General features: G+C 43.3%; 1 protein-coding gene across 1 annotated transcript in view; it reads right to left on the bottom strand.

The window, feature by feature from the left end:
* EXOC4 (exocyst complex component 4) overlaps positions 1–14,297 on the bottom strand; it is a 622,023-nt gene that overhangs the window by 592,187 nt on the left and 15,539 nt on the right. The window contains exons 2-3 of the mRNA XM_033958806.1: positions 11,635–11,824; positions 4,820–5,014 (exon numbers count right to left, since the gene is read on the bottom strand). Of these exons, the coding sequence (XP_033814697.1) occupies positions 4,820–5,014; positions 11,635–11,824 (385 nt within the window). The remainder of the gene's footprint in view (positions 1–4,819; positions 5,015–11,634; positions 11,825–14,297) is intronic.

Below are 14,297 nucleotides of genomic sequence, written 5' to 3'. Positions count from 1 at the left end.
GGCCCGGAGTGAAACTGGGATTACCCTGGAGTTGCAAAACGAGAGAGGCTAATGGGGACCGGACCAGCAACCTGCGCCACTACCTCCAGGCCAGACAAAAAGGGCACAGAAACCGTAACTTGGAGGGTAGAGCTGCCCCCCTGCCTCGGGATGTATGCAGAAGATTGAGGAAAGTGAAAGGCGCGCACCACCCCGCCATCCACACCCACCCATATCTTCTTGTCCATCCTGTTGCTCTCTGTGGGATATCAATCTCTACCCTGGTCCTCCCAACCAACTCCCATCCTATTCATGCGGATCACACGGCAATGTCATCAATCTTATTTCTGTCCCCCTTCTTCCCTGCCCTTCTCATGTGCCCTGTGGAACGCCCAGTTCTGTCTCCAATAAGCTTGCCTTCATCCACACCTTTTCATCTCTCGATTTTTTCATCTGCTTGTACTGAGTGAGACCTGGATCTGCCCAGATGACTCTACTTCGGTTGCCTGTTCTCCCATACGCCTTGCCCGGTTGGTTTTGGAGATGGAGTTGGGCTACTGCTCTCAACCTCTTCCAGATTCTAACCCCTTATTCCCCCTCCGTCTCTTGCTTCTCTTCCTTTGAAGTCCACTCTACTTGTCTTTTTGCACCTCTACCTTCTGCATAACAGTCATTTACCGACCCCCTGATAAGTTCCTCTCTTCATTCCTCACTGACTTTGACTCCTAGGGTCATCTTAAAATTCTCCTCTTTGAATATTGATATTCCTGGTTGCAGCAATGGAAAAACAAAAATTTACCATGTGATTCCCTAAATTATATTATTAAGTTAGCCAGTTTGTGAATCCTGTGCAAATTTTCATGCAGCAACATACAGTAGTACAACAACATAGAGGAATGTTCCTATGTCTATCAAGAGGGGCATATCAACCAGGACGCGGGAAGTCATCATGCCGCTGTATCGAGCGATGGTGCGCCCACATCTGGAATACTGCGTTCAATATTGGTCGCCGCACCTCAAGAAGGACATGGCAGTTCTTGAGAGAGTCCAAAGGAGGGCAACGAAACTGGTAAGAGGGCTGGAAAACTTCCCATATGCTGAGAGGCTGGATAAACTGGGGCTCTTCTCTCTGGAAAAAAGGAGGCTCAGGGGGGATATGATAGAGACCTTCAAAATACTTAGGGGCATAGAGAGGGTGGACAGGGACAGGTTCTTCAGACTAAAAGGGACGACAGGTACGAGGAGGCACTCAGAGAAACTGAAGGGAGATAGGTTCAAATCAAATGCAAGGAAGTTTTTCTTCACCCAAAGGGTTGTGGACAAATGGAATGCGCTCCCGGAGGAAGTGATCCGGCAGAGTACAGTATAGGGATTCAAACAGGGATTGGACAGATTCCTGAGGGAAAAGGGGATCATGGGGTACTGAGGGAGGTGCTGGGGTGTTGCATAAGTATAGACAGCTCACCAGGTCGTGCAGGTGCAAGGCCGGAGGGTTAGGACATTGATGGGAAGATAGGACTTCGATGAGAAACCTAGGGGGCAAGGGGGCCCCTTCTGGTGACGGTTCGTTTAACCGTCAAACAAAGTCAGATAAATGAAGCGCCGCTGAGATACTGTGAGGCCCTGCTCTTCCAGCAAGGTCTGGTCGCCGAGGAGCAGCATTTTGTAATCCCACTCAACGTTGCGTTGCAGGACTAAATGGAGTTGCGTAAAGGAAGCGTTCCATATGGATAGTTCAGGACATTCCAAGAAGGAATGCAGTACCGTCCCTGGGGCTCCACAACACTTGGTACACAAAGTCTCCTCCCACAAACCCATGCAAGCCCCCTTCTCTTTAGTGATATAAGCCCTATGTAGGATTTTGAATTGGGTCTCCTGCCAAGCCGCCGACTTCACAAAATCATGCAAAGTATGAAAGAGCTCCAAAAAGGTAGCTGGGGTGTACTATATAGCAAGGTCCCAGTTCCACCTTTCCCAAAGAGTGGCTTAATGTCCCTGGGAAGCTAAGGACCGAACCACTCGATACCAGACCGATAAGGAGTTCTGGGAGGCCAGTACACAAAGTAAATACTCATCGAGATGGCCGCACGTCCATTCCGCGCCATACTGTTGGTGAAGACTCTGAAAATAATGCCAAGCCTGTAAATAGGCAAAGAATTGATGGTTGGGTATGTCCCACCGTTCCCGAATGTGGGCAAATGTAGCAAAAACACCCGTGTCACCATCAATCAGATGAGAGAGAGTGAAAGCCCCCCTAGAAGCCCAAGCAGCGAATGGAGAATGGCCAAGGCCCGGAGTGAAACTGGGATTACCCTGGAGTTGCAAAACGGGAGAGGCTAATGGGGACCGGACCAGCAACCTGCGCCACCACCTCCAGGCCAGACAAAAAGGGCACAGAAACCGTAACTTGGAGGGTAGAGCTGCCCCCCTGCCTCGGGATGTATGCAGAAGATTGAGGAAAGTGAAAGGCGCGCACCACCCCGCCATCCACACCCACCCATATCTTCTTGTCCATCCTGTTGCTCTCTGTGGGATATCAATCTCTACCCTGGTCCTCCCAACCAACTCCCATCCTATTCATGCGGATCACACGGCAATGTCATCAATCTTATTTCTGTCCCCCTTCTTCCCTGCCCTTCTCATGTGCCCTGTGGAACGCCCAGTTCTGTCTCCAATAAGCTTGCCTTCATCCACACCTTTTCATCTCTCGATTTTTTCATCTGCTTGTACTGAGTGAGACCTGGATCTGCCCAGATGACTCTACTTCGGTTGCCTGTTCTCCCATACGCCTTGCCCGGTTGGTTTTGGAGATGGAGTTGGGCTACTGCTCTCAACCTCTTCCAGATTCTAACCCCTTATTCCCCCTCCGTCTCTTGCTTCTCTTCCTTTGAAGACCACTCTACTTGTCTTTTTGCACCTCTACCTTCTGCATAACAGTCATTTACCGACCCCCTGATAAGTTCCTCTCTTCATTCCTCACCGACTTTGACTCCTAGGGTCATCTTAAAATTATCCTCTTTGAATATTGATATTCCTGGTTGCAGCAATGGAAAAACAAAAATTTACCATGTGATTCCCTAAATTATATTATTAAGTTAGCCAGTTTGTGAATCCTGTGCAAATTTTCATGCAGCAACATACAGTAGTACAACAACATAGAGGAATGTTCCTATGTCTATAAAGGGAATGGAACTCCTCTCGTATGAGGAAAGACTAAAGAGGTTAGGGTTCTTCAGCTTGGAAAAGGGACGGCTGAAGGGAGATAGGAATGAAGTCTACAAAATCTTGAGTGGTGTAGGATGGGTAAGAATAAATCAATTTTTTACTCCAACAAAATTTTAAAAGACTAGGGGACATTCAACAAAGTTACAGAGAAATACTTTTTTTTTTTTTTTTAATTCTTTATTCAGTTTTAACTCTTGCAACAAGTGTACAATATTCAATAGGAGGAAATATTTTTTCACTCAGAAAATAGTTACGCTCTAGAATATATTGCCAGAGGATGTGGTAACAGTAGTTAACATATCTGGGTTTAAAAAAAGGTTTGAACAAGTTCCTGGAGGAAAAGTCCATAGTCTGCTATTGATGCAAACATAGGGAAAGCCGCTGCTTGTCCTGTGATTGGTAACATGGAAAGTTCCTACTATTTGGGTTTTTGCCAGGTACTTGTAAACTGGACTAGCCACTGTGGAAACAAGTGGCAAGTCTGACCTTTGGTCTGACCCAGTATGGCTGTTCTTATGTTCTTAAAAAGCAATACAATTAGGACAATACAATTATAGCCCCAAAAGTTTTTTTTGCATCAAATAAGCATCTATTAAAACAAGTCCTCATTCCAATAGTTCAGTCCTGGGTTGAGAAGCACTATAGTAAAAGATATATAAGATGACCTCAGCCAATCAAGGAGCGGCACAGGACCAGGCAGGAAGCGCAAAGGTTGTGCGTCGCTCTGCAATGAAAGGCAGCCGTCCAGCAGACCGCGCTGGACCACCGCCAATTTTAAAAAGAGGTACCGGGGAGGCTGCAGGGGGCTTCCCAGCACCAGACGTACCTAAATGTAGAAGATGAAAAAAAACCAAAGAAAAAAATTTCTGAACCAAAATTTTTTTTCCTTGGTTTTTCCCCCTCTACAAGGGGGGGTGCGTCTTATGGTCGGGTGCGTGTTATAGAACGAAAATATGGTAGTCTGTAAGGCAGAACAGTTTGGTACACCACTTGAAGAGTTAGTTGGTGGGTACATGCAGAAGAAAGAATATATTATTATACGACCATATAATATATCTTTTAGAAGATAAATTAATTGATTAGGTTAAATAAAAATGAAAGTAAATAAAGTGAAGGGGTTTTCACCTGATACGCGAGCAGGAGCCAGTGAATTTATTCACAACACAACCCGAATTAGGTCTATAGCTCCACATTCTGAGGCTCTTTATCCCCTATAGCAGGGGTAGGGAACTCCGGTCTTCGAGAGCCATAATCCAGTCGGGTTTTCAGGATTTCCCCAATGAATATGCATTGAAAGCAGTGCATGCAAATAGATCTCATGCATATTCATTGGGGAAATCCTGAAAACCCGACTGGATTACGGCCCTCGAGGACCGGAGTTCCCTAACCCTGCCCTATAGAGAAATACAATAGACCTTACAGTTCTATTTCTTTTACCAGTGGGTTTTTGTATGATTTAATAGATGACAATATAGACATGCCAAAATATAAACATATTTCACTGCCACACCATTTGCCTAAATCTGGACCCACGCTCATTTAGCATATTGGGTCAAAATTCAGGGCAATTCATAGATTTCATCAAATGCATCCGTGTTAAAGGGTTGGACCTTACCAGCATGTCGGTGGCACTGAGGTAGTGCTTGCTGGCCATGCACTGCTCCAGCTTCTGGGGCACTTGTTTGATGTTCTCAATCTCGTCCAGCAGATTCAACACATGCTTATGCTCGATGCCTTCAATCCAGAGCTTCCTCAATTCATCTCGCTTGCAGTGTAGCAGCATCTTGCAAGACAGCAAGTTCTCCTTCACCTGAAAATGGCATTAATAGAATCTAAGATCAGATTCTCAAAAACAGACCAACCTTCTTTCTCCGACATCTGGTTTGCAAGCCTCACACTTATCATACCGAACAGAATAGAAATATGACATTAAAAGGTGAGTTGAAAGGGCAATTTTTTTCACCTTGGATTATGAACAAAAAAGTCCCACAAGGATCCCTATTGCTGCCGATTCTTTTTAATCTGTTCTTTAACTCATTAGGTCAAATGTTAAAATCTTTGGGTGTTTTGCACGAGGGTCCTTCAAAAAGTTTCTGCACTTTCATATTTTTGTGGGAAATGGTCGGGGCGGGCGAAGTGGTAAGAGGACGTATCGTAGAATGTCATGTGACTAGTCGGCAGACAAGCCAGCTCATCGTGCAGGTAGTGATATGATTTGCTTATGAGATGTTTAATAAATAGTGTTTAAAAAAGATCAAAGTTCAGAAACCTTTTGAAGGTCCCTCATAGTTTTCAAATCATCCTGCATTCTTGTGGGTATTTCACCTGTAGGTTTTGTGCCCATTTTTAAAGGTAACATACGAGGGTTCTTCAAAAAGTTTCCACACTTTCATACGTTTTGCTGGAAGTTACATTGGAAGAAGGGAGCCAGCCGGAAGGCTCTGGAGCAAGCCTGCGATGTTGCCTTTTGGCCACAAAGTTTCACATAGGCTGGTAGACTTGGGGCCGGAGGTGCAAAGTAGCCGATCCAGGGGAGTCGCAGGTTTTTTTACTGCCAGTTTTGATCCATGATCGAGAGCGAGCGAGGAAGGAAGGGTGCGAAGGAGGGGGGCTATTGGACCCATGATAGGGAGGTAGGGAGGGGGGTTGCAGGACTCGTTAGGGGGGCAGCTGCTGCATCTTTGAAGGGGGGAGTGTTGCTTGTGCTGCTGGACCGGCTGGAGCTGAAGGAAAGGGAGACAAATGCTGGATCTAGTCTGGGGTGTTAGAGGGAACGAAGAGAGGTGCAGGACCTGCAGGGAGGCAGAGAGAGAAGGGAAAGAGAAAAGCTGAACTAAGGGGATGAAGGAAGAGTGAATGAAATATTGAACATGGCGGAGGGAGGGAGGAGAGAGTGTGTATGAGAAAATCATTGGTGCAAGGGAGTAAGAGAGGGGAGAAGTTGGACATAGGGAGATATACAAAAAGAGGAAAGATAGTAGGCATGGATGGGAGCATAGGAACAGGGACAAAAAGGGGAATGCTGCATGGGGTGGTATAAGGGCACAGAGGGGTAATGCTAGACATGGGATGGTATATAGACATAGAGAGAAGATGGCTAGACATGGGGGGAGAATAAGAGTGCAGAAGGAAGATGCTGGACAGGTAGGCCATAGGGATATAGAGGAGCGATACTGTACACGGTGGAGGATCATAGAATGGTGAGATGATGAAGACATGGAGATGGGCACAGGGGAAATACTAGAAAGGTACATATAGGAGACATAGAGAAGGGAGATACTGAATATGGGGAACAATACATACAAAGAGATAGAAGATGTATGGTGAGCATGGAAAAATAAGAAATGTCAAATGGTCAGGAGATGCTGGCAAGTAATTTAAGAGAAGACAAAAGAAAACAGAGACCAGCACTCGAGACCAACATGATTTGAAGAAGAAAATGACGAGACAATAAAAGGTAGAAAAATATAATTTTATTTTCTATTTTGCAATTAGAATATATCAGATTTGAAATCTGTATCCTGCTAGAGCTGGTGTTAGACATAACTGGAGACCGCAAAGCCCAGGCCATGCTTCTTTAGCTTCCAGCTGGCTAGGGTTCTCTCCGACCAGGGGGCAGTTGCCCTAGTTGCACTCCCCTAACACTATTCCTGTCATGTGACTGTGGTGTTCTGTTAGCATGATTTTTCTGGGCAGCATTCTATAGTAATTTGGCTTGTTCAGTTTTCTCGATAGTGGAGGGGATATTTGTGAAGGGGAGGGGAGACAGGGGTTTTGTTAATCCTTACTCTATTATTTGTGTTTATAAAATGACAAATTGCACAGAATATTGTTTCTTTTATACTTTAATAAGTTCAATATAAAATCATAACTATTTGAGGCTTGTGCGGATGGGATCAGGCTGTTTGCGGGGATGGGGACTGAGCTCGCGGGGACAGGGACAAATTTAATAACTTCAATATAAAATCATAACTATTCAAGGCTTGTGCGGATGGGATCAGGCTGTTTGCGGGGATGGGGACCGAGCCTGCAAAGACGGGGACACATTTTTTCCTCGTGTCATTCTCTAGTGCAGGCTACTTTTGGGATAGAAGGTAAGGGACCTCAGAGTAAGAATTGGCTTGGAATGAGATAGAAAGGGGAAACTGTTTAATATCAACGTTATAGTTTATCTTAATATTGTTAACTGTTGTTTTATTATATCAGGTAATGCTAATATGACAGCTTAAACAACTAATCTGCTTTGAGCTTTAAGGTTAAGGCAGACTATAAATTAAATTGAAATCATACCATGCTCTTTCTTAATGATTTTAAAGTATAAGTGAATAACAAGTACAAATCCATTTCTAAGTACCGGTAATTCGGTTCAAATTCAAATTTATTCACCAGATGTCAAAAGCATCTGATGGTTAATGTGACCTCTGCACAATTAGTTAATTGTCTCATCCATTTCTTTACAGAGAGGTGTCCACAACAACAAAGAAACATTATCTGCATCTGGTCCAATAAGAGTCTTTCAGATGTTTTATGGAATTTGAAGAATACACTTCTCCCTCCGTATTCACTGTGATAGGGGATTAACAGAACCGCAAATAACTTTTTCATATGTTATTTGCTGTTTTCTATTAAAAACCATCGTGAATATGGTCAAACCGCGAATAACATGGCGGGAGACCTGGCCTGTTTCTGAAGGAGAGGCAAAACATGGTGAAGAAAGTGCTGGGAATCAACGATTTTCTCTGTAAACGCTTGGAATCAGCGATTTCTCTATGCAAGCTGATGTAATTTGGGGGGAGGAGTCAGCTAGCAAAAAACCCTGATTAATTGAAACCGCAAATACGGAGGGAGAAGTGTAGTTTCTTTTCTTTTTTTTGTAATTCTTTATTTAGAAAATAAACCCACAATACACTAGCATCATGTCAACAACCAAATACAGTGGTACCTCGGTTTACAAGTGCACCGTTTTGCGAGTGTTTTGCAAGACGAGCAAAATATTCGCAAAATCGGCACCTCGGAAACCAAGCTTGCCTCGATGTACGAGCGCCTCCCCCCACGATCCGGCCCCCTCCTGCTCGCGTCGCCCCCCGCCGCGATCCAACACCCCCCCTGCACCCATCCACCCACCCGAACACATCGCTTACCCCCCATCTGGCACCCGGCACCAACGCACAGGACATGCCAGTGCCAGAAGATCTGTCATCCTTTTTGCTGGGCCTTGAGCATCTGCGCATGCTCAAGGCCTTCGAGTTCATGCTCTCTCCGAGATTCTAGGAGATCTTGAGCATCTCGGAGAGAGCGGGAACTCGAAGGCCTTGAGCATGCGCAGATGCTCAAGGCCCAGCAAAAAGGACGATAGATCTTCGGGCACCGGCATGTCCTGTGCGTTGGTGCCGGGTGTCAGATGGGGGTAAGCGATGTGTTCGGGTGGGTGGATGGGTGCGGGGGGGATGTCGGATCACGGCAGGGGTGCGATGCGAGTGGGGGGGATGGCGGATCACACGGGGGGGATGGCGGATCACACGGGGGGGGTCCTTCGTGAGCAGGGGAGCAATGCCAGTTCCCGGGGGGGAGGGGGGTAGAGCAGTGCCACTTGCCTTGGGGGTGAAGGTGGGGGGGAATTAATCAAGCAAGTTTCCCTTACTTTCTATGAGGAAACTCATTTTGATATACGAGTAATTTGGTTTACGAGCATGCTTCTGGAACGAATTATGCTCATAAACCAAGGTTCCACTGTACTGCAGTACAGAAAGAGTACCCCTCCCTCATGATGTACAAACCACCCTCCAATACAACCCTAGAAAACCTACCCCCAGTAATAGCAGGCAAGGGCTTCACAACCCAAACCCTCAACAATTCCACATTCATAGAGGTCCCACAAGTATAGCAAAGGTAAAAAGACCAAGAATACTGAAAAGAACTGTCGTGACCACCAACCCACCCCTAAAGTCCCTCCAATCAACTGAAGAATAGTTTCTACAGCAGGGCCACAAACTGGGCGACTCCCTCCCCTCCCCCAAAAAAATACTCTGCAAGAGCCCGCAATATAAGCCTGGGTGGACTCTACAAACATGGGGGATGAGAGCAGTGTTGTATGCAATGCAGTAGGAGGGTCAGAAGCAGTAACGTGGATATAAAGCTAAGCTTCCAGGGGTAGTGTGCTTTCTGTGGCAGCGATAACAGGTTTGTGGCCATAAAAAGTTGGATAAGTAGAAAAGCTGACCACTGTACATACACCAAAGATAATACCACTAGGAAAGAAAAATTACCGTATGTTCTTACCTGATCATTTTCTTTCCTTTAGTCACAGCAGATGAATCCACAGAGAAAAGTGGTTAAGGCTATCTATCAGCAGCAGAGCTAGAGAACTAAACTGAGCTCTGTCATACAGGGTACAAGGCTTCCTCGTTAGCCAATATTTCTCATAACAAAGCATCAGGATTCTCATGACACAACCTGAGGCAAAAAGATCCTCCTCACAGCCTGGAAAAATCAAGCTGACAAGGGTCCAACTCAAGACAGACTATGAAGAACATATAAACTGAAAAAGAAGGGCGGGACTCTGGATTCATCTGCTATGACTTGGAGAATGACACAGGGACAAATTTTTCCCCGTCCCCGAAGGAACTCATTTTCTCGTCCCGACCCGTAAGTTCTTTTCCTGTCCCTGCCCCATTCCTGCGAGCTCTGACCTCATCTGCACAAGCCTCAAACACTTTAAAATCATAAATGTTTGAGGCTTGAGCAGTAGGGCAGAGATTACAGGAATGGGGCAGGGACAGAGACAAAACTCGCGGGGACGGAGATTTTGAGTTCCTGCAGGGACGGGGACATATTTGTCCTCGTGTCATTCTCTACTGTGACTAACTAATGAAATGGTGACATGGCCCAACTACTACTACTAATTATATCTATAGCGCTACTAGACGCACGCAAGCGCTGCACAGAGTCACAAAGAATAAGAAAACTCGTATATTGACCTTCTGGAACAGAGAAAGTTGGACATCAGCTGTGCCTGGGTACTAATATATATGCAACTTGTTGTCTATAAATCATTCTTCTTACAAGAAAAAATGTAGCTCAACAGAATACTCACAGTTGCAGAATTAGGTAGGACAGTTAAATGCCCACAATATGGATACTGGGTCGCATGTGATCTACGCAAATCTAGAGACTATGATGCAGTAATACAACCCGCAATAATAGAAACATAGAAGATGACGGCAGAAAAGGGCTATAGCCCATCAAGTCTGCCCACCCTACTGACCCACCCCTTCAGTCTGTGCCCTAATAATCCGATTCCTTAACTCGGCCTTCGTAGGGATCCGACATAGGCATCCCATTTGTTCTTAAAGTCTGGTACGCTGCTTGCCTTGATCACCTGTACTGGAAGTTTGTTCCAATGATCCACTACTCTCGCCGTGAAAAAATACTTCCTGAAGTCGCCATAAAATTTCCCGCCCTTGAGTTTGAGCGGATGCCCTCTTGTGGCCGAGGGTCCTTTGAGAAAGAAAATATCATCTTCTACCTTGACACGTCCTGTGATGTATTAAAATGTCTCAATCATGTCCCCCCTCTCCCTATGTTCCTCGAGAGTGTAGAGCTGCAATTTGTTCAGCCTCTCTTCATACGAGAGACCCATGAGGCCTGTAATCGTCCTGGTGGCCATCCGCTGAATCGATTCAATTCTGCTCACATCTTTACGGTAATGTGGCCTCCAGAATTGTACACAGTATTCCAGATGAGGTCTCACCATGGCCCTGTACAATGGCATTATGACTTCAGGCTTCCGGCTGATGAAACTTCTATTAATGCAACCCATCATCCACCTTGCCTTGGATGAAGCCTTCTCCACTTGGTTGGAGCCTGTCACGCAACCTGAAGTAATTGGCCTATAAAGTAACTGCATACCCCAAGGAAAGCACTAGGAAGCGGAAAAATCTACAATCCGACATATTGAACTGTGACCCAAGAGATTCCCGAGACTCGTGAGCTCAAATTCTGATCTTTGGCCAACCCTTGCTTTAACCTCATGAACGTTTTTAATCATTTTGCTCCTTCTCTTCTGGTCAGACCACATTCAGGTGAGGATCAAAATTATTTAATAATGATATCGTTAATGTTTTATTGTGTTTGTCTTGTCGAAATAGGTTTAGCAATTTTAATATGTATGCATATAATCTTGTAAACCGCATAGTTTTTATGCGGTATATAAATTTTTTAATAAATATTAAAATATTTTATCAGGATTTGTACATATCTTTAGCACTGAGCATTAGAAGCCATCTTAAATCAGACAATTTTACAAATCCAAATCATTACAGATTCAGAAGTGAACGATTGTGGTGAAAACCACCACCATATGGAGTAAACAAATGGTGGGGAAGAATACGATGGACAATGATGGTTCTCAAACAGCACGCAGCCAATTACCTGCTTGATCTTGTTGCGTGAGTTGGTAATCCGTTCTGTAATGCTCTGGTATGTACGGATCGCTGTGGTGAGTTCTGTGTAGTGCTGAACAATCAGTTCATCCAAATCACGGTCACACTTATCGTAGGCTTCCTCCAGGCGGCCTTTCTCCGTTTCCCGATCTTCCACATCATCACTGGTGGACAAGGTCCTGTAAACCGCAGAAACAAAAGACACACAAGCCGGCAGGATGAGGTAGGTTGCAACAGTGATGAAAGAAAATTTTAATATACAACTTACCAGAGAAGATTGCACACTATAAGCATAAAATTAACACAGAAAAATAAAGCTCAATAAAAACCATATCAATTCAAATTATCTTAGCCTTGTTCTAACATCAATCAGCCTAACGAAGCATGTTAATTTACATTCATGGTGTCACGTTTTTAAATGAATTCCAGTAGCACTGAGATATTAGCAGCACTGAGATTTTTAATGTTTGATTTTTATTATATATTTTGATGTTTATTACTATGGGTGTTATTTGTAAACCACTTTTGAGATAATGTGGATTATAACTCTTGTAAATAAATAAATCCTTGTATCACACGCACTGTTCAAAGGAAAACAACGATTACAGAGGTTAAAATAGTTAGATCTGAAAATCAAAGTGCAGTCTTGTTTAGACTTTGGAGATCTCTTACTACGAACAATGTAAAAACTATCCAGTCCAATATACCAACTGCTGATGATTTTAGCCACTTTTTTATTGATAAAATCATGACTTAGATCCTCTCTCCCCCAGATTAAAATTCGATAATCTGTTTGCAAATTTGGATAACGTAATAGATAGTCCAACTGATCGGTTTTGGCATTCTTTTGAAACAGTATCAGAGTCTCAAGTTGAGAAATTGTGTAACAGGTTGAAGAAATGTATTTTTTTTTTTTAATTCTTTATTCATTTTTAAAACTTTCAATAAGTGCAATATAACAAAATCATTTTACACTTATCACTTAATATTCTATCAAAGTCTAATTCACTTCAAATATCCCTCCCCTCCCAAATACCCAATTGTCCTTAAGGGTAAGAAAACAAAGTATCCCTACCCCCCCCCCCAACTTGGACGTGTATGTTCAAAGGGAAAAACTCATATTCATTCTGTACAATAGTACGTATAGATTAGTGGTCTCAAACTCAAATCCTTTGTAGGGCCACATTTTGGATTTCTAGGTACTTGGAGGGCCGCAAAAAAAATAGTGAATGTCTTATTAAAGAAATGACAACTTTGCATGAGGTAAAACTCTTTATAGTTTAAAAATCTTTCCTTTTGGCTAAGTCTTAATAATAATATTGTCATTTATAGCTAAAGAGACATAAGATCAAGAAACTGTTTTATTTTACTTTTGTGATTATAATAAACATACCAAAGGCCTCAAAATAGTACCTGGCGGGCCGCATGTGGCCCCCGGGCCGCAAGTTTGAGACCACTGGTATAGATAGTCCAACTGATCGGTTTTGGCATTCTTTGGAAACAGTATCAGAGTCTCAAATTGAGAAATTGTGTAACAGGTTGAGGAAATGTAGATGCCTTCCTACAGGCTATTACTTGGCTGACTGCTTTGTTGAATCATTCCCAAGATAAAGGATATTTTTCATCACACATAGGACATATTATTCTAACACCATTATTGAAAGGCACTAAACTAGATCCAACTGTTCCTTCACATTACTTTCCTATTGCCAATATACCTTTATTAACAAAACTGATGGAAATGATTGTAACTTTCAAACTATTTGGAAAAGTTCTCGATTCTTCTTCAATATCAACACGGGTTTTGTTCTGATGTCAGTACAAAAACTCTCTTACTTTCACTGATCTCGAAAATTCAACATTTGTCATCACAAAATAAGTGTGCTATATTATTGCAATTTGATTTATCTGCAGCTTTCGATGTTGTCATCATGACATTTTACTCCATTTACTTAGAGAGATTGGGTTAGGCGATAAAGTTTTAGAATGGTTTGCTAAATTTCTATCATTGCGTTCCTATATGGTTAATGCAAATGGTAATACATCTATCTCATGGAAGCCTTCTTGCGGAGTTCCACAGAGATCATCACTGTCTCCAATACTGTTTAATGTCTATATGACTTTATTAAGGAATCTTAGTCTATCAGCTTCAGAAATCCAATTCACTTATTTATTTATTTTAAAAATGTCTATACCGTTTAAAACTAAGGGCTCCTTTTACAAAGGTATGCTAGTGTTTTTAGCGCACGCACTGGATTAGCGCGTGCTAGCCAAAAAATTACCGCCTGCTTAAAAGGAGGCGGTAGCGGCTAGCGCGTGCGGCATTTTAGCGCGCGTGAAAACCGCTAGCGTGCCTTTGTAAGCGGTTTACATGAATTACAAAAGAATATAATAAAACAAACAATCATAAAAACATATCTGCAAAATAGCAGCAAAAGCTTGAATAAAAAGATCATGACTAATTCTTCAGCTAAACCAGAGAAAATTACTGACTAGAAAAAAAGCATCTACAAATAATTGTGACTTTAACACTTACGCAGACAATATCTTTATTCTCCTTGAATTAGACTCAAATCTGCTTAGTTTAGCATATACTATTGATGACTGTGTCACTAAACTTCAAAAGTATGGGCATCTTCAGTATGGCGCAAT

The sequence above is a fragment of the Geotrypetes seraphini genome, chromosome 9 (assembly GCF_902459505.1).
Source record: "Geotrypetes seraphini chromosome 9, aGeoSer1.1, whole genome shotgun sequence".
NCBI classification, from domain to species: Eukaryota; Metazoa; Chordata; class Amphibia; order Gymnophiona; family Dermophiidae; genus Geotrypetes; species Geotrypetes seraphini.
The sequence above is the reverse complement of the archived record's forward strand: the minus strand, read 5'-3'. Positions and strand labels throughout refer to the sequence as shown.